General features: G+C 43.2%; 2 protein-coding genes across 4 annotated transcripts in view; one reads left to right on the forward strand and one right to left on the reverse strand.

The window, feature by feature from the left end:
• The window catches only part of ITIH2 (inter-alpha-trypsin inhibitor heavy chain 2), a 29,945-nt gene extending 27,403 nt beyond the window's left edge, over positions 1-2,542 (forward strand). The window contains exons 19-21 of the mRNA XM_009462620.2: positions 683-855; positions 1,614-1,725; positions 2,170-2,542. Coding sequence (XP_009460895.2) covers positions 683-855; positions 1,614-1,725; positions 2,170-2,317 — 433 coding nt within the window. The 3' untranslated portion in view covers positions 2,318-2,542. The remainder of the gene's footprint in view (positions 1-682; positions 856-1,613; positions 1,726-2,169) is intronic.
• On the reverse strand, positions 12-20,652 carry KIN (Kin17 DNA and RNA binding protein). Of its 3 annotated transcripts, none has more exons than XM_087764244.1 (15): positions 20,484-20,652; positions 17,956-18,050; positions 17,031-17,074; positions 16,775-16,897; positions 15,638-15,819; positions 14,246-14,294; positions 13,867-13,924; positions 10,241-10,361; positions 9,699-9,749; positions 8,879-8,947; positions 7,695-7,794; positions 6,899-6,999; positions 3,774-5,407; positions 3,284-3,513; positions 12-693 (listed from the first exon to the last, which is right to left on the reverse strand). In XM_087764244.1, exons 1-13 carry the CDS (start codon positions 20,595-20,597, stop codon positions 5,345-5,347), a joined length of 1,170 nt encoding a protein of 389 aa, XP_087620370.1. In that variant the 5' UTR covers positions 20,598-20,652; the 3' UTR covers positions 12-693; positions 3,284-3,513; positions 3,774-5,344. The 3 variants fall into 3 exon arrangements, with proteins under 3 accessions (XP_087620370.1, XP_009460896.1, XP_087620371.1); XM_009462621.2 differs by having other exon boundaries at positions 10,241-10,364; positions 20,484-20,651; XM_087764245.1 differs by lacking the exon at positions 8,879-8,947 and having other exon boundaries at positions 10,241-10,364.
• Positions 20,653-20,655: the final 3 nt, after the last annotated feature.

The following is a 20,655-nucleotide window of genomic DNA, read 5'->3' on the forward strand; positions in this document are numbered from 1 at the left end:
GTAAGCTGCTGAACATTTGTTGTCTGCTTTATGGAAACCATTTGCAACACAGCATTGGACCGACCCTGCTATGGGTGGGATCCAGGTCACAGGGTACACGTGAATCTTAGCTAGATGTCTGAGCTCTCGTTATAGTTAATGAAATTAGGCAGTAGGGCCAAGAGAGCGATTCAGTTGATCAGACACAAGTAGAAAGAGCTGAATTCCTCCCCCTACTGCTGGTTGCATTAGCTAAGACCAGGATTCAGTTGCCTAAACACAAGCACCTAATGATACTTGAGATACCTTCAGGGTTCCTGACACGATGGGAGACATGACTCACAACATCCAGGAGACCTTCACCTGCAGATTAACAGCTACAGCCATGCTGGACACCCTACAGCACTAGACACCTGTTTAGGCAACAGGATCAATTCCAAAATCTCCATTCATTGTAGCAAGAGCTTAAATTTGTAGGCCAAGATTTGGTTTGCCTGAATATGGGCATGAAGTGTCTGTCCTATTAGGCACTGTCCTGCCAGACCTCTGGGTACCACTCCCAAGGCTGTGGGTTTCTGATGGATCCTCCATCATACCTGCCAGTCCCGTGCGGTTGTTCTGGATGCCTGAGAGCATCTCAAGGAACCTGAGAGCTTATTGTGAGCAGCTGAGCTGAGTCCTTCCTTTGGTTCATCTCTGCCAGGCTTCTCATATCTGTGAAGAAAGAAAGCAACGTTACTATCACCGTGGGTGAGGAGATGTCCTTCATGGTTTTGCTGCACCGCGTGTGGAAGAAACACCCAGTTAATGTTGACTTCCTGGGAATCTACATTCCACCTGAAAACCGGTTCTCTCCTGCAGCCCACGGGCTGATAGGTAAGGGCTGCGGGTCGGGCGGTGGGAACGGCGGGGCACTAGGAAGGGTTTTTGCTAGATCTTTGAGTGGGTTAGCTGGCGTCAGGGTCTTGATGGGGAAGGTGTGAAAATTATTCAAATAGAAAATGGGGGAGATTCCGGTAATGTCCTGGAAGCCCCAAGGACATTGCAGAACATCAGGGACCAGGAGATTATTCCTCGTCCCAGCTGGGGAGGGTGTTTTCAAAACAGGCCTGACTGGACTTGGTGACACTGCGATGGGGCTTTCCCAGCCTGGCTCATCTGCTGCGGATTGAAAATAAAAAGACTGAAACAAACCCCTCAAACCTTCTTTCTGAGAAGACTTCTGTGCAAACGGTTGTGATTCAGCTCTGCCCTGAATGACAGCCCTTTTCTGGCAACGGTATAAAACAAAAGCAAGGGCTCAGTTCATAGGGAAAATCAGCCCTCTGAGCCCTGGGCCCACCCAAGACTCCTTTTAAAATGTGGGAATCCTGAGCAGCAGAGGTTGTTTTCCCAAATACTCTTCGGCGCTGCAGTCTGCTTCGGTAGAAGAGGTTTGCTGGCTCAGAAGCAGAGCTTTTTACCCCCCCAGTGCGGGTGATCCGACAGCGCTGGAGACACGCTGCCCTGTGATCCGTGCAGGAGGGGTTTGCCTGCTGCAGCTAGTTTGATTTTCCAAAAGTGCCCGGCAGCGGCTTACAGGAGAGCCTCAAAGGTTAGGACACACCGAGAGCTTTAAACCTCTCTTTGATCAGGTCAGTTTACCTCTGAACCAGAAGTGTATATCCACCACCAAAGACCTGGGCAAGCTCCAGAGAAACCACAAGCCACCATGGAAGTGAAAGGCAACAAGCTCACTGTTACCAGGTAAGAACAACGTGCTTTACTGCTCTCTTTCTAAATCTGATTGCTTTTCAATGACGTCAATGACTGCAGGCTTATTAACTCTCAAGGATCTCAGGGAAAAAAAATCCCTCTCTTTGCCCTCTGCTGATAATCTGGTTTTAACAGTTGGTAAAACACTTGGGACAAGTTGGGTTCTTTTGGATTTGTGCATGAACAGTTCTGTCCATGTAGCTGCCCAGCATCCGACAGGCCGTGTAAAAGTGCCTGGGACCCCCACAAAAGGGCCCACGAGGTCACAGAACCGTAAAACCCATTGCATTTTGTGGTTGTTTCCACTCTCTGCTGGTGGAGGACACACATCTCACCGCTTTGGCAGAGCAGCGCCATGAATGAGCAGGATTATCCATGTCTTCTTGTCTACTTGTCATGCCATGACTTTCATTTTGGGTGGCCGCTTCCTCACAGGGGATTGCAGAAGGACTACAGGACGGAGCGCGTGCTTGGGACCGATGTGCAGTGCTGGTTTGTGCACAACAGCGGGAAAGGTTTCATAGACGGCCACTACAAAGATTACCTCGTCCCCCACCTGTACAGCTTTCTGAAGAAACCCTGAATGCTCCCAACACAAAACCGGTTTCTTACAAAAAAAATATTCTTATCTGCTCCTTCACGCCCCAACAACTCTTCCGAACAGTAGCTGTCAGTCTGTCAAGCCAGATCGACCGAAGGTGACTTCACCACCGTTCGCTTTATAAATGATCAGTGTTTCAAAGCAATGTAACTCCCTTTTCTGTTAAAAAATGAAATCTGTAATAAAGTGACATGCTGGGTTGTGGTAGGTGTCTTGCACTTCTGTGCCTGATTTAGTCGACATTAAACCCCATTAAACATTTCAGCTGTTTTGTAATATACATTTCACAGTAAACTCGTAACAGCATTGTGGCTGCTGCAGCGTGGGTAACACACGTGACCAGATTCAATACTTACACTTTTGGTTTTTCAGACTGCTGGGAAAATAGAAGTTCATGCACTGCTGGACTGGGCAGAAAGCAATGGGGTTTTTAAGCCTGGCCAGGAGGATGGGCATTAGATGTAAGGGAAATCCAAGAGAAAAGGAACATGGGCTCTGGAATGGGTATCGCGAGGAGTCTCCAGTCCTTGAGGATGGATTAACCAGTGGTGAGGAATGTCCTTGAAATAGCTGATGCTGCCATATTGCAGGAAAATGAATTAGGTGAGTCTGAGATATCCTCCAGCCTATTTTTTTTTGTGAAAATTTCAACGTCACAGTGGAGCTCACACCCAGATATAAACCTGGGATAGCAGGAAAAATTCAGACTTCATAGAATTCACCATCAGTACTAAAAACTTCCCATCCAGTGGGATCAGCTCCCAAAAGATGCCTTACTCTTCAATAGTATTCAACAATGAATGAGATCAGTAGCAAACCAAGTATACAGGTATCTGTACCTAGAGCCAGATTTAAAACTCTGCTTTCAGGCAACCTTAGGAAAAAAACGTTGGCCAGATTCTTCTCGGCGGCCTTAATCTGGGAAGGGGACTCAAGTCATCTACTTACCATTCTGAACTTTATTTTCCTTCTCTTACGAATGAAAGGCTGGTACATGACCTTTCTTGCAGCCATGGTGTCAGGAGTGAGAGGATTGATGTGTTTTAACTGTCTCTTCAAAGTAACTCTCCGAAGTGTGAGCAACTTCCCTACAACCACTCACTGCTTCTTTGAACTCCTTTGTTAGCTTTGGCCTCCCCACCCTCCTGCAGCAGCGAGTTCCCCAGTTTAACTAGGCCCTGTGGGGGGAAGAGAAACCTGTCAAGTGCTTTTTTAAATCCCCAAATCAGTAATTCCCGTTTCCTAGCTTGTATGTGACTACAAGCTGTGAATAATCATTCCCTGTTCATCTCCACAGAATTCGTAACTTATCTATTATATTCACTTTAACTTTTCAGGCTCCATAATTTTACGTGTAATTATTTTCAGTGATACAGAAGCAGTTCTGTTCTGTCACTTATCCTCATTACTCTCCTACGTACCTCTTCTCACTCAGTACCTGTTCTTTGAGAACGGGTGGAGCTGTTTACACAATCCAGGTTGCACAAAGAGCCTGAATTAACAGACAAGTGTGTCTTCTGCCTCCGGTTCCCTTCCTCACAATTCTCCATTCTTTAGACACTGCATTACTGCTCGACTCTGCCTTGCATTTATGTCCGGGATCCCTGGAAAGCCATTTGATGTCCTCTGTGAGGTTATTTCAGGCTACTCCAGACAGCAGCTGTTTCACTAAAACTCTGCAGTCTTTCAGTTTTCCTGCAGGGGTCCCCTGGAAACCACAAATCAACAAGACAGTGAACCTTTGAGGCAAGGAAAGGGACAAGGAACAGCGAGTTTTGCCTCTAGCGACCTTGAACTTTTAAACTGCAACATAACTGATGTCCTTGCGTCAGGACAGCAACCCTCAGCTGAGAGCTCCTCTGAAGGGTATGGGGGCTATCGGTCTTCTTTCCATCAGGTTCCAGGGACGCACAACCTCGCCGGGGGCAGGCGGGACCATCAGCTGATGGTTTGTGTTTTGCCTGGGATGAGTTGCATCTTTCTTTTACACAAATGAGGCCGTGCACCGGCTGGGCACTTCGCTGTGCTCTTCGGTGGATATAAACCAACAGACGCATCACGCGTTCAAAAGGCTGGTAAGAAATACACTGCCCTAAGAAAGGTTTATGTTTATTCCTGAACTGCCTTAGAAATTAAACATCGTACAAAATGTGACATTTTTAAAAATATAAAAAAAGTAATGTTACAGCATGCAGCATGAGTAATGTTACTCATGTAGTAGAGCAACAACGGAAGCACGAACAAAGGAAAGGGTTCTGGAAAACCCAAACAGCAATCACCAATTCATATCCGCACACACTTGGGCTGGCATCCTACAAACCCCACAAGTAACGTCCATCTTGGAGTCCATATGAAGATAAATTGCGTATTAGTATTACTAGGAACTCTGACAAACAAGATGACGGAGGAGAGCTGACTTGCATTCTACTATCACTGATGTGCTAACCAAAAAATAAGTCGGCGACAGCACTTAATAAACCAGACCATTCTTACAACATCCAGGAAAATAATCCCTTGCAGCACTGTTACCTCCCTGCTAGTCTCTTAATCCCTTCCCTTGTTCCTGCAGCCAGAACTCAATTTTGGCTGCAGATTGAGAAGTGTGTTGTTTAAACTCCACTGGCTCCGACACACGCTGCCTGCCTCAAGCAGCTATTTGTAGGTAATTCTCTCTCTTATGGAACTGCTAACATTCTTCAGTAAAGAAAATACTCCAGCTTGCAGCCATCTGCTATATTTTACAAAAGGGAATTGAACCAAATATTATAACTTTGATATAGAATCAGATGAAATATTTCCACTGATAAGATTTCCACAAACATTTTATATAACAAATCCATAGTGATCTTTAAATAAATCCAGTTTGCTTCTGGTTAAATTCTATATACATTATAAATACATACACACACACAATTAAAACCCTGACATGGTAGAGTCTTGTGTCTGCCTGCAAGATGCCAGAAAGATGTCTTTGGGAACCAAAATCTTCTCTGATCCACAATTAGCCCCTCAGGCGAGTTTGGAAATGTCTTCATACTGGATATCTTCAACTCGGCGTCCTTTTAAAGGTCCCTGGAGAATAACGTAGTGTAAGAAATAAGATCAAAATATAAACTTGTTTTTTTGTTCAATTCCCAATAGGGAGCTTAAAGTAAGATAGCTAAAGGGGCTGTACGAAATCTCACCACATTCAGACATTTTTCAAGAAGCACAACCAACGTGAATAGAACTGGAAATCAGGCATTAGTGGTTTTACTCACTGCTGCACAGAGTAAAAGCACGACGACTACTTTTCTGTTGAAGTGCTCTGTCCAAAAGCCACGTATAACTGCACACTGGAGGCTGTACAGGGGATGCACAGCAGAACGCATCCAAACTGCAGGTTTGGGATTTGCTCATGACACAGTGTTTTCAGTTTCATTATTTTCAACCTGACCAGAGAATGTGACAGGGCCTCAACACCTTCCCAGAAATCTTTTCACTTTCAGGACACTTTTTGTGTTAGTTAAAGTCCTTGCAATTTTGGGGCAAACATAAGCAGCTGTTTTGAATTAATTCACTGTGAACTTATAAGTAGTGAAAGATTTAATTTTGAATACAAACTTCTTATATATAAAAATCCTGGTCACCCTAGAATTAATAAGAAAATTCTCACAGACTTCACTGGTTTCCAGGAGTAATTTCACTTATTTTTAATCTATAGACTCAGAGTTCATGCAGGAAGGGGAAATCTTAACACCTACAACCATCAGAACTAGAGAAAAACTACCCTTGCTCTCCAAGACCAACGTTATCATGATCCTTAGCTCCAACCAAAGCCCCTGCTGTGGTTCGCACATCTGCACAGTCTCTTCTCAAGCAAATTCTCCAGAATCCAACATGGGCTGAGTTTCTGCAGCCCTTCTTTGAACAGGATCCTAACAGGGTCTCTCTCCTGCAAGCTGTGTTTAAGAAATGTGACTTTGAGCCAATATCCTCTCTGCTGTATCAATGAGTTTAAAGATTGCTTTTGCAGAGGAGAACAAAGTAGCCAGGCAGACATGATGACATGGCCTAATTTTAGCCCAGAGAAAGGCGATACGTAAAAAAACAAAACCAACAACAAACAAATCCAAAACCAAAAAATCAACCATAATCATTAACCATGAACAAGACAACAAATAAGCACATAAAGCTCCACGTTCAGTCTGGAAAAGGCAGGAGAAAATTCACCTCCTTGCATATTTCACATTTTTTACCTTCCCACAAAATAGTACAACAACAGCCACATTCAAAATAAACATACAAAATATTCTGCAAGTCTCTTTCAAGTTCAAAACTTGCTAAATTCAGCATGCTGGCATCTTTTTAAAGGCAAACAGCAGAGCATTAATCTGCAATGGGGAATATGTGGCTGTTTTCCTACTGGTTGGGAATAGGCGGGGGGTGGCCACAGCATTTTGCACACCGTAAATCCCACCCGTAAGACAGGATTAATGACACTATCTTTCTTTGTGAAAGCTCTCCAATGTACAGATAAAAAGGGCTCTACGCAAATGAGATCTTGCAGTGTTTGATACGTACAGAGTCAATGATTATCGTTGCTGAAAACCTCTTTTCATTGATAGATTCCAAGATGCCTTCATTTCCCCTGTAACCACCATTTAATACCATCACTTTCTTGCCTGAAATGAGATACAGGAAAACAGTTACACAACAGGGCTCTCAACTTCTTTTGATGGAGCTGTGAACTCACCAACACCATCAACCAGCTCTTCACCAGCTGCAGAAATGCAGACTGCGTCAGGTCTGCTGAAAAAAATGTGAATCCCAAAATCTTATGCCCTGTTTCCCCCCTACACTGACATTGTTCTGCTCACCGTTCCCTGAAATACTGGTCAGATGCTACACACAAGTGTTAGTGTGTACCAGCCAAAGAAACACCAGTGAACCAAACAGGAGATGAGGTAAGCTTTGCCAAGTACCCACAGCTAGTCGAGGCATGACTTTGGAGGGAAGATACAGGATAAATATGACCAAGGGCTCTGTAGGGCTCCCAGAGATGCTTCCTCGCAGCTGAAGAGAGATGCTTTCATCTCGTCAAATGAACTGATTCCTAAAGCACTTCTGCCTTCTCAGAAAAGAATCTAATTGTTACAAGAAGGGACTGTGAAGTCTCACAGCAGAAGCAATGTAATAATTCCCTAGAAAGTAACCAGAGGATATTTGGTAAATGATCAGAGTAGCTTACGAAATGCTGTCCCAAGAGCAAGATGGCTCTTGTTATGGTACTTTCAAGTGGATGAATTATAGTTTAAAAGAGCTGAAATATAAGTTTTGCAGTGACAACTAAGCTGAAAAATGAACAAAACAGCTATACCTGGTGCGGGTATTACAGTTTCCAGATGCGTCTGGTCAAGCTTCAGTTTGTCTCCAGAATCAATCATCTTCACAACTGCTGTATATTTGTCAATCACTTCCTGTTGTGAAAGGCAGAGCCCAATCAGAAAAATAACAAAATTCTCTAAATTTACATTTCAAAATTAACAAACTCAGGACCATGAGTCTGCATTTCTACATTTTCAGAAACAGCAAGGACTTCTGAGCTGTTCTAATGGCATCCAGCTTTCACGAACTGCTGACTGGCCCTGCTCTGAAGTTAAGGCTAGATTAAGAGGGCTCCTCTTGAACATCAATGACTGGTCTAATTGACCACTGATTTTGTTGGCCTTGTCTGAAGGTTTTGTCAACCTTCGGGTTAGCTATCTTAGCTATTCTCTCAGAGATGGAGAGTAAATTAGAGGCTTCTTTCCCCCATGGGAGGCTAGGCTGGCTGGAAGCCACACAGTGACAACTGGGATACTACCTCTCAGTGAGGTGAAACGTCACTGATCATCTTTGCGCCTATTGGAAACCATCTTCCACCTCTTATATTCAGAGCTCAATAGGAGACAGCCATTGAGACTCGTAAACCCTCCCAGATGCTTACCAAAACCAGCTGTGATTCTGAGCTCTATAGGCTCTTGTCAATCATCCAAAATGCACCTGGGTGTTGTCTTTGGCACTCTTGCCAGAGACTGTTGAGCCTTGGACTACCTAGTACAACATCACTTCATTGGCAGTGGCTAAAATAAAACACTTCGAAAGAACAGAGCAAGGCTTACAGCCTGAAGAGTTTGTAGGCAAATGAGATCTTGTTCAAAGGCAGCCTGCAGCTTAAATATCAGCGCAAAACTGACTAGTCTCAGATTAAAATGCAATTGCACTGCTTTTGGTCATACCACATTGACAAAGTGACTGTTCTCCAAGATGGATGCGTTAATAGGGACAAACTACACAGAACAAAACAGTGCTTTGGAAAGGGTCACTGAGTAAATGACATTAAACCAATTCAGAGACTCACTTCCTGCCCAGAGTAAGTCCCAATACAGTTAAGGTGACGCTTCAGCCCCTATCGGTGTTCACTTAAGGCTGAACTACTTGCACAATGAAACAAAACTTCATAAGTCATCTGATACCAGAAAAGCCTAGCCAATGCCACATGCTTCCATTTGCACACTTTACCTTCACAACTGCCTTCTTCTTGTGATACTTCTCTCCAAGCTTTTTTGTTACAATTTTTACAACAATTTCCTGGAAGATTTGAAAGGAGAAAAAAAGAATAAAATGCTAAAATACACAAACATCTACACAATCTAAACTAACTGCACATTCAGGTTGCTCTGACTCCAACCACAGACTGGGCAGCACAGCACAGGAAGCAACAATAGTAAAGACTCAGCTTCCAGGAATTTGTCTTTATCCTCAAATTATTGCCTCAAAATAGCACCTCTCAAGACTTTTTTTTTTGTTTGTTTTACAACTACAGTCACACTTGAATTCAGGATATGATGTGACGGCCCACAACAGGTCAAGGGCAGGATTTCTTGATCTAGAATTCTAGTCAAAAAGTAGAAGCTGAGGTGAGGTCTCTCAGCTCAAAGGCTGATGTTGACTTCTACATCTCTGTGCGAGTCAACTACTAGGTAGAAAGAAGAAGGCTGTAAGTAATAGCATGATTTAAACATGATCGGTAGAGACTCGCAGTACCAACTCTTTAATTAGAGAATTCCACCCCATCTGAGATCAGGCGTACAATGCTTCAGACTGCAGATCATGCTCAACCAGAAGAGTAATTCCTCCCAGATACTGTAATATTCCACATTTGGCAGCTTGGAAAGTAAGAGTGAATTTAGTTTGGAATCTGGTTTTGGATCCTTACACGAATCAATAGCGGCTTCAGAGAGGCAGAATTGGTTGTATTTGGTATAATAATAATAATAATAATAATAATAATAATAATAATAATAATAATAATAATAATAATAATTTTTAAGACACTTACAGGCTGCAACCAGTAGTCTCTTCGAGATGTTCTTTTCTTCTCCTCTTCAAGCTACAGAACAAAAACAAATAATCACCATTTACTTCCTCTTTTCATTGCAGCTTTCCCATGCCTTTGAAAAGCTGAACCATTTCTCCAGGCCCACATCAAGTGGGAATAAAAAAAAAACAAAAAAAAAACCCTTAATAAGGGTAAGTCAGTGTGTGCTTGCTGCATAAAAATCAATCTGATGAGATCCAGAAATCCATGATAATATGATGGAGATTTACGTTCGGTTTTTGTCAAGTGTTTCTAGATATTTTCTTCTCTTCCAAAATCTGTATTCCTTTACTTCCAACATCTCAGTCGTCTGGGGAATAGGCACAGATGAGCAGCAGAAACCAGTTTTAATGGGGAAGTGAAATCATTTTGCCTGGTAAGATATGAAAGTCTGAATTCCACACGAACTGAAGGTCTGAGGTCACTTCAAAGGGACGCCCTGGTAAAGTGGACATTGCCATAGGCATGGGGTTACAAAGACACAGATCCTGCATGATTATTACCTCCATGATCTCATCCAGTGCAGATTTCTTCTTTTTCTCTTTGGACTGACCAGAGCTATGAGCTGATTCTTTTCTTTTAACTGCCCCTTCCACCATCTTCAGTGCATTCGGTCCAAGGACACTGCTGGAAGAGTAAGATGGTGTTTTCACAGCAGACCTTACATTGTTTCCTCTATCAAGACGCATTTGAAGAACTGGTTGTGCAAAAAGGCCTGCTGATCTATTTAATTTCAGTTGTGCAAGTCACCTTCCAGACCCTGCATGCGTCCTTCTCTAGGACTGCATTTGGCAGCTAGAACTGAGCTTCTTGAGGTGTAAACTCCATGTCCACTGACGTTTGCTGCTAGCAGTCCAGCAGAATGAAAACAACCTAACCATCAGTTCACAAGGGCAAAAGCAAAGAGTTGATCGGGGACTTGAGTTCAATGGAGAAGCTAAAAGCAGGTCTGCAAATAAGATTTTCAAATTCAAAAGGACAAACCTGGGGCTTTAGAGAAGCCACCTGGACAGAGCAACTCTCAAACATGGTAGACATCTAGAACTCCTTCCAGACAGAGATACTTAACCTATCCAGCAATAGAAGAAAACACACGGGAATCTGTAGAAAAGGGCTCCATCACCCAGCAAATAAACACCATTGTCACAATCATATTCAAAACAGGCAGCCTATGAATTATGAAAGAAAAGAAAAATCAGCACAAAATGTTACATCTCAGGGATCAGGGAACATCTGAGTAAAGTGAGAACTGCCTAAAGGCAGCCTGAGTTAAGCCATTTTTATAAAAGACATTTGAATGCCATAAAAAAATTTAGGTGTTCTCTCATCCAGAAAGATAAAGAAGGTGGCTGTGAGGTGGACAGTAAGGTAATATTAATATGGCCTTACAACAAATCGCATGTTCTGCCGGTGGTGAGGGTGTTGGATATACTTGCAAAGGGAAGATACGTAATGGGAATGAAGACACAAAAATGGCAGCAGAAGCAAAATTGAGAGAAAAATTGTATTTCAGATGAAGTCTGGATAATCTCCATAGCAGAGTTCTAGAAGAAATAGCACATTAAATCACAAATCAAATAGCAAGTACTTAAAATAACATCTCATAAAGGGTAACATACAATTAAAATGTGACAACTGCAGTGCCTGTATTTAAGAAGGAAAACTTATCTAGCTGTGAGGTTACTAAGGGATTCCTGGGTGTCAATAGTAAAACGAATCTATTTAACATATTCATTAAGGACCCTGGGACAACGAGTGAGAGACCACCAACGCTGTTCAGGTGCATCATCAATATGGAGGACACAAGAAAGAACCGGACACTAGAAGGGACTTGTTTATCTTGAAAACCATGTTTTAAAAACCACAAAATTCAACAGCACATTATGCAAGCTCACATACTTTGAAAAAGGTTGCTCTGATTACCTTCTATCTACTGGGAGCTGTTTAAGAACAACAAAAGCAGAAAGGGGTCTGGCTATAGTCACAGATGACAGCTACCTGTGTGGACCAGTCATGAAAGAGCCAAATGCAATCCTAGGAAGCATCATGACAGAGAAGCATTAGTGCCTTGTATAAGCCATGGCGATGTTTCATTTGCAGCATGCACAAATTTGATCAGCTCCCCTGTTCAAGATTAGCTGAAACTGGAACAAGGACAAGGCAGGGATATTCAGTGGATCAGGGGAATGGGGAGATGAGGCCAGCACCGTGCAGGCCTGCTTGTACAGCACAGTGAAGGCTGAGGGGCTAAAACTGTTCTCTGTGTTGTCTGAGAAAGCAAACACCAGGGAGAAAAAGAACTATTTATGTTAAACGCCCATACCAACTGGTATAAACTGGCCATGACTACATTTACCTGGGTAATTACAGACAAGGTCCTCACCATCAGAGCAAACAGGTTTTGAAGGATCTTCCCTTGGGATTATAGGGCTGGGGAGACCCTAACTGTGTACAATGGAGGCTGATCAGTGTGCGGACAGGACTGTACACTGGTACACTTGCAGTACTGCAGACAAGAGTCAGTGACTTTGATAATAATTTCTGCTCATTCCTTAGTTAGAAGTAATTCTAATCTTACTTGTCCACTGAGTGAGTTAAGCAGGGATTTGAGGATGTAAGTTCTTGAGGGGAAAAAAGTAAGCCCAGGGCTCCCAGCTTGCTCAAGGGCAGTCGGCATCAGAAGCCGTGCCCGCAGCGGCAGCGGTGACTCCCAGCTTCACGTCGGCCACATGGATGCTCAAGGGAAGGCACACCTCCCCTTCTCAGCAAGGCTCCAACTCCATCTCTGTACCCAACTACCAGTATCCCCATGCCCTCGAAACTCCACTACCATCCACTACCTACAATCTCCTGGTCCTATTTCTGCACCCTGCTCAGGAAATACAAGCACCAGGTTTCTGTAGCTTGTGCTGCGAGCATAGGTGGGAAGCCGGGAAGTCCTACTGCATGCTGCGCTGGGGTACTGGACATCAGGTTGAACTCAACTGATCCTCAGTAACAGCCAACAGCTGCAGAACATACCTTTACACTGACACAGGGAAGCAGTTTCCATATATGACTCTGAAGTGATTCCTGTATCACCAGTGACACGTAAACCACCATCTGGTCACTTTACCATGAAGTGGGTATCCTAACTTTGCTTCTACATTACCATTACAAAGTTTACAGACAAGTATCTCTCATATGCTATGAAAAAAATTAGACTACTTGATACATGATTTCACATTCAGCCAAATTTTAGCAAGCACCTTAACTATTCCTCACTGAAACTATTCAAATGGGTGTCTGAATTAAGTTTCAGACTCATCTTAAGCACAACTCAATGCTTAGGGATACTTTACAAATTTTCCTCAAAGCCTGAAATCTGTATCTGTTATTGAAATGAACTACTTTATTGTCTCATTTTCTACCTGGCATATCTCCCATCAGATACCTTATCTGAGAGCTGAGCTTGTGATGAGAGGAAAGCTTTCGTTTTACTTGCAATACATTTAATTACAATATTGCCTCACATGAAAAGATGTACTGCTCATCAAACAGTTTCACAGACTGCTATAAGTCAGTATTGTTTGCATTATTGATCCCTTTTGTTCTGTGCTGCTCGTGGCCATATGATGACAATTAAATTAATGAGCTTTAGAAAGACTGACATCAGGTAGATTCAGCTTCTTAAATGATGATCAGAGAAAGTATTACCTCCAATTAGAGAAGGCAAGCAACCCTTGTAGGAACCAAAATTAACAAGTCATGAATACCCATTCATAGACGGCAGCTGGGACTAGATGGCATTCACTTCAAATGTTTTGACTGGATCCCTCATCCACCCTTTCACATACCAGTATCTTCTCAGAGGAACCTGCAACTGCCTGTTACTTTAGGGGCATCTGCCATGAACCACAGTGAATTCAGGAAGGCTCCTCACAGCACACATTTAAGATACACCCATTCATCCATTTTAAATACAAAAGGAACCATGAAGTCACCTAGTATCCCCTCCTGAATAACATGACAGGATGAGATATTAGACTCCAAATATTTCAGGACAAGATATATCTTCCTGCCCATGCAAATATCATTGTCATACAAGTGCTTTGCAACAGTAAGGGTTGCCCTTAAATTCTTTTCTCACCTTGTTTTAGAAGATGCTGCTATTGAAGTACTTGCTCCTTTGTTTAAATTAAATGTAACTAAAAAATAAAAAGACATTACTCTATTTCTATCTTTAAAAATAACTGCATTAAAGGATGTTACGATTTTTAAAATCTGCAAATGGAAAAGATCATAAACTTGAAAATATTCACTAATCTATGTTTTGGTTCAGCTTTTAAAATAAATTACTTTGAACTTTATAAGAAAGAATAGTCTGTATTTCCATATTCCAGTGCTCTTTATAACTGATCTCAAAGCAGTTTATGAAGCACCGAACAAGCCTCAGTGCTCATCTCGTTTTAATCACAAAATCAGTTTCAGTAGGTTCTAGAAAATTACATATATCAAAATCTGGTTACCTTTTTCTTCTTCATTTTCTCTGTTCAGTTCAGTATAGACTGGCTTTTCCTGACAAAAGAACACAAAACACGTTTCAAGAGTCAAACAGAAAACCGAGCCAAGATATCATTTTTTGGTGATCATTGATTAGCTCAGTTTTACAGACTGCTGTGAGATTATTACAAGTAAGTATAATATTCAACCTGGCTTGATTCATAGAAGATTACAAATTGAAAACATTATCTCATTACAGGCTCCTGTGCAAAATTCTCTAATTAACACTCTCTACAGAGATGCTGTCTAAACTTGCTTGATTCCAGCATGAAAGGAAAGTGGCCTTACTGTAGCAGTTTTCTCTATTTGAACCAGCATGATTAGACTGGTTTCTGGACAGACTGATAACCCAAAGAAGGAAATTCTGGAATCTTTCCAAATTTTTAGCACCGAAGGCTCAGACCATTTAAATTTCAATTAGTTTTAAATTAAGAAAAAGATAATTGTTTACAACAGCATTTAAATGTACCTATCAATACCCAGGATCAAATGGGAGGTTCCAGTCCCAGGCAACAACATGTATGGAAGTCATGGAATGATGCCAAATAAACAGATCCCAAATACCACACCAGCACTACTACCACACCCCCTAAAAGTTGTGAAATACCATAAATGAAGACGTGTCATGCTGGTTACTGTATTGTTTGCTCTCCCCTCCTAAATTCAAGAGTGATTTTTAAATCATTGATCACTTGAAGAGCAGTAATTATTATCCCTTTAGTTCTAAAGCAAGCCAGGTACAAAGCAACTCCCAAGTTTTCCTCCAGAGTAGGTTACAACCTATAATAACTGTATAGTAGAAAACTCAGAATATAAGTGAACTAATGTGGTGATTCAAGCATGGACAAAGACAGCCTAAATCAAAGCCTGAAACGGCCAGGATCAGACACTAGGGCCACAAGATACTATTCTTGTAGATTTCAAAATCACATCAAATCTAAAAGGAGCTGAAACCTCTGCTTTCTTTTATTTATTTATTTTTTGAAACTGTGATTCCATAGAGGACCTGCACGTTCATCAGCTAGCTGTAAAAACCACCAGCAAGTCGGTTAGTCAAGGAAATGTAACAAGCTGCAGTTTCAACCGAAACAAGTTAGTTAAGGCTGATACCAGAAGTATCTGGGAGAAGACTATTCCTTGTGGCTTGGAAAAGAACAGCAACGCAGCCAAATATGCCCACTGTTCCCCAGTTTGAACTGGTGATGAGCTCGTAACCTGAACGTGAAGCTTACTTATCACCTTGTAACTGGCTGCAAAGGAAATACCAGTGCAAGGATCCCAGCAGCATCGAATTCACCATTAACTTAACCAAGAGGAGTTTTGAGCTGAAGGTTGACATACAGTGCAATTTTCCTCACCAGTTCTTTCCCCTCCAAACCTCTTCTAACTTGTTGTTCAATGAATTTAGCAGTTTTTTCTTCATCATCAAGGTCCTGTTTCTTCTTCCTCTCTTGTTCTTGTTGCCTGCGAATAGTCTCTGGGTCCCTATCAATATATTGAATATACCAGCCTTTTGGAGTCTCATCAACCTTGCAAAGACCTACAAAGTCAATGCAAGATAAAGTAAGATTAATACTCACAAAAGCAAGCAAGGGATAAAGAAAATATCAAGATCATTTTCACCGTCCATGTTCACTATAACAATGCAGATACTTTACCAGAGACAATGTACCCCTTACTGACCTGGTAAAATTGATATTGAATTATCTTTAGTGTCTGTTTCTGCCCTTCAGCTACCCAATTCTATCTGGAAATATGCCAGAGTACATAATAAAGTGGAATGTTTCATAATACTTCCCTTATTGAAGCAAATGTTTCCTTCCCACTGTTTTAATAAGGAAGAAAACAGAAATCTAACATATATAAACAATACACGCTAATAGCATCACACTAAAGGAAATTTTACCATGCTATGCTATTGTTACTAACTCTCGCTAGAGTGACTTTTCAAACACTATATGACTCATGAATGTATCCTGTAGGACACAGGCAATCGGAGCCAAAGTAAACTTTCTGTCATACCACAGTGCCATTTAATCTCTCTTCCTCCCACTGAACACAAAACTGCAGATCTCAAGCTTTAACCCTTTCACTAAGCCAGGAATGAAGACAACTGCTCGCTTCTCGTCACCTTAAATACTGAAGGATTCTGTAGTCATAAGAAATGTTCTATCATAGTTTTTAAGTTTTAAATGGCAACTGTTGGAAGTTGATTTAGAATTTAGCAATACCTCCAGTAAATACAGACCAACGGATGAAACAAGGAAAGGTTCATGATTGACGCATTTATCCCAGACTTCTGACATTTTTCATAAGCAAATTCCTAATGGTTAGCAGAGAAATATGTTTGGACATCTGTTAATATATATACAGGAGGGGAGGGGAAGAAAGAAAAAGGAAATGGGAGAACTAACATAGAAGTTTACTGATGACTTATCAGCAATGCAATTACCCAATAACTGTAAAACTTCCCATCCCTGAGCAACTACATTTACCTTCTCTCCCCAGCCATTTAGTAAAATCAGTAAGTGTCTCCCACTGCGTGGCATTCATGTGGATGTGTTCTCGATGACTGATATATTCATTGTACACAATATTATTGTGGACTCTCTTTGTTCCTGAAATACAGAATTATTATTATTATTAAACAGAAATATGGGGCCTAGGAGAAAGCAACCAAAACTTCTTGCACGGAACTAATAAAAGACATTAAAAACAAACAAACAAGCAAACAAACAGTAAAATATTTACCAAATCGCCTCCTGAGCAGTTCTAGGAAATCATTTCGGAACTCCCTTAGGGGAAAAAAATAAAGTATTTCAGTAAAACTTTAATGATTACAAAGCAATTTTCTATTGTCATTACAATTACATATGTGCAGTATAAAAATGCATACTCTTTTGAACTAAGCATAATGAAATTCAGACACTCATTTCCCTTTTGCAGTAACGTAGCATTAAATGCAGTATTTATGCAAAGAAACACAGTATGGTACCTCCACATACAAGTTAAATCTTCAAAAGGATAATACCCTTTCTAAAGGCATAAAATGGAAAGAACGAAATCTAAACATTTCCCACTAATTGCTGGTATCTCATTACCAGGTATCTTCCCAGGTTGACTGACACAAAACACACGGCGGGACAAAGGGCAGCAGCGGCAGATGGGGTAGATTGATCACTCATCTCACTGCTAATTCAAGGGCTTGAGTATAAAGCCTCGCTTCAGACTCGTGCTGAAGACAGTTCCAGTCAACCCAGCTGTCATGTAGGTCAGCTGGACAAAGGACTGGGGGAAACTGTGGGACGTTAGTCACACCCCTGACTTGTTCTCTCTCGGTAATGGTTCTTTAAGCTCTTTGTAACTCTGCCTGTGTGGCAGTCGCTTAGCTGGGGCAGAACAGCGACGGACTGTGTAACACAGAGCAACTTAAAACGGGACTCAGACACGGGATAAAACAGTCAAATTTAATTAAACATCATGGCCGCCTGAAACCTCTTACATGCATTCGACAGTGACATCGCCTAAATTTTCAAATTGCCGTTAAAAAAAGAGCTGACACTAAAATGTATCAGAATAAAGTGTTTTCAATGGGACGTGATTGGGCCTCAGAGGTATGGCTGTGTAGATCTGATACAGGAGTGAAGATCTGGGTAAGAACATAGAGCAAACTTACTCAGAAAAGTAATCCATGAATTGCTGAGGATTTTCAGAAGCCAGCAGCAATTGCCTCTGGTGGGACTCAGACATGCAATGACATTTGAAGCCATTCTATCAAATAAAAAGAAATATGTTGTCTGTCTTTGTCTCAATTTGCAACACTTACACAGCTGAAGAGCATTAAAAATAACATTTTATAAGTTATATTTCTTGGAGGCTCCACAGCAAACACCTTAACTCAGCCATAGCCTATACACGGTGGTTCCGCCTCCTGATCGGGCAAGCCAGAAACAAAACTCTTCCCGAGGCCAAGAGCCTTAAGACAAACTGTGAAAGGGGTTATGAGACAGGACATTGCAGCAGTCCTCTTCATCCTTTGTGCAACAGGAAGACGTGGCACCACCCAGGTCCACCCTGGACCCATCCAGGTGCTTGTGCGAGAGCACTGGAAATGTTTGCTGGCTCCCTACCTGACCAACAGTGACGCCAAATGTGTGTAAGGAGGGGATGGTGTCCTGGGAGTGCTCAAGCTACGGACTGTGATAGTACAGCCACCTCTGGCACAGGGTTGAAGTCATCAGAGCTCCCCAAAAAGCACCCAGACACATGACGTTGACCACACCCTTTTTTTTTTGTCTAATACAATGCTCTTTCACCACAATATGATTAAATCTACAGCAAATTTCATTCCATGGGAGGCCTCTCCCCCCTTACAAAAAGATCTGGTTATAACACAGTGAATCTTTTTTACTTGTAGTCACTGGGAAGAGAAAGGGATTTGAGCTTCTTGGGTGAAAGGAAGAGGGGGGCAGAAACAGCTGAAGAATGAGACAATTAAGCATCCACAGGATGCTTTACTTCTCTAAGGCACATTAAAGAGGCTATTCATAGAGAATGAAAAACTAAAAGCACAGTTAGCCCAGGTGGAGGTACTTTTGGAGCACAACTGGTAGAAATCAGGAAGAGGACACTCACATCCCACAGGCATCTGCGTCCAAGTAAACAGACAAGTGAAAAGAAGAGGAGGAAGCTTCAGGGAAAAGGCATCTCTTCATAACAGGAGAAGAAGGGAAGAAACCACGACAGAATCAGAAGGAAGGAATCCTCAGTACAAGAAAGACATGGACCTGTTGGAGCGGGGCCAGAGGAGGCCACAAAAATGACCAGAGGAATGGAACACCTCTGCTATGAGGAAAGGCTGAAAGAGCTGGGGTTGTTCAGCCTGGAGAGGAGAAGGCTGCAGGGAGACCTCATTGCAGCCTTTCAGTACTTAAAGGGGGCTTATAAGAAAGATGGGGACAAACTTTTTAGTAGGGCCTGTTGCGATAGGACAAGGGGTAATGGTTTTAAACTAAAAGAGGGTAGATTCAGACTAGATATAAGGAAGAAATTTTTTACAATGAGGGTGGTGAAACACTGGAACGGGTTGCCCAGAGAGGTGGTAGATGTGCCATCCTTGGAAACATTCAAGGTCGGGTTGAACATGGCTCTGAGCAACCTGATCTAGTTGAAGACGTCCCTGCCCATGGCAGGGGGTTTGGAATAGGTGATCTTTAAAGGTCCCTTCCAACCCAAACCATTCTGTGCTTCTATGAAGAGACCTCACAGTGCTCCAGACATGCATCCCCTTGGCCTTGTCACCGCACCCACCCTGTCCCCAAGGGAAATCGTGGCTACCCTCAGCTTCCCCTCTGAGGCGGATGGAAGCCACCTAATTCTCAACCCCATCGATCTCTCAACCCCCTGCCCCTCTCCAGGGGGTTTGGGGCCACTCTGTGCTCCCCCTCACCCGGGGTTGATCAGTCACTCTGCAGGGGATTGAACGTCCCCAAAGATGGATCAGGGCCAACATGCTTTCTCCAAAGTGGATGAGGACTCCTCCCATGGGGGACTGGAGATCCCAATAGGATCGCCCCACCCCCAGCAACTGGGAACCCTCCAGGTCCCACCAATCTGCCCCCAAGGGGACCGTGGTCCATACAAGAGGAACTGGGGACCCCCAAAGGAGAACAAGGGCCCTCTCCAATGCTCCCCTAAATAGAGTCAGGGGTCCCCGTGCTCCCACCAAGTGGGGCTGCTATGCTCCCTAAAGGATCGCACCCCACAGATAGGGATCAGAGCCCTCACAAGCAGACTAGGGACACTTACAAGAGGAATCTGGGCCAGCCCTGTACCCCCACAAGGGGACTGGGCAACCCACAAGAAGGTTATGAGACCATATACCCCCTAAGGCGATCGCAGTTCCCCACAAGAGGACCGGGGACCGCAACAAGGGCGACCGGAGCCCCCCCATGTCCCCCTCAATGGCACCGGGGACGCTTCCAAGGGGGATCCAAACCCCCCGAAGAGGACTGAGGACCCCAGCCGCGGGGATCTGCCGCCCCTGTGTATCCCCAACGGAGCTGCCCCCTCAAGGGAACCGGGCTTCCCTACCAGGGGGGATCGGAGCCCCCCGTGCCCCCTCACAGAGGATCGCCCGCCCTCCCGCCCTCAGAGATCGAGGCCCGCCGCCCTCAGGCCCAGCCGCCGCCGGGGCGAGCTCACCTCATCACGGCACTGCTTCTGGCACATCTGACAGTACCAGCGCAGCTTCTGCAGCCCCTTGGACTTGATGCGGTTGGCGATGGCCTTGGGGCTGAGGAAATCCGACTTCCCCATGGCGGCGACGCCGACCCTCCGCCACCCCCGTCCCGCTCCCGACACCCGCCGGAAGTGA

This window comes from Nipponia nippon, unplaced genomic scaffold, assembly GCF_047370975.1.
Source record: "Nipponia nippon isolate SJK-2023a ecotype South Korea unplaced genomic scaffold, ASM4737097v1 scaffold_3, whole genome shotgun sequence".
Classification (NCBI taxonomy): domain Eukaryota; kingdom Metazoa; phylum Chordata; class Aves; order Pelecaniformes; family Threskiornithidae; genus Nipponia; species Nipponia nippon.

Bases quoted from the DNA above. Each gene is read 5' to 3' on its own strand.
- KIN (XM_009462621.2), bottom strand. From the start codon at position 20,597: ATGGGGAAGTCGGATTTCCTCAGCCCCAAGGCCATCGCCAACCGCATC. The intron at 17,075-17,955 runs GTAAGTTTGCTC...TTTTCCCCTAAG, and splicing joins TTCATGGATTACTTTTCTGA to GGAGTTCCGAAATGATTTCC. The intron at 8,948-9,698 runs GTAAGTGTCTTA...CAAATCTTCCAG, and splicing joins GAGACTACTGGTTGCAGCCT to GAAATTGTTGTAAAAATTGT.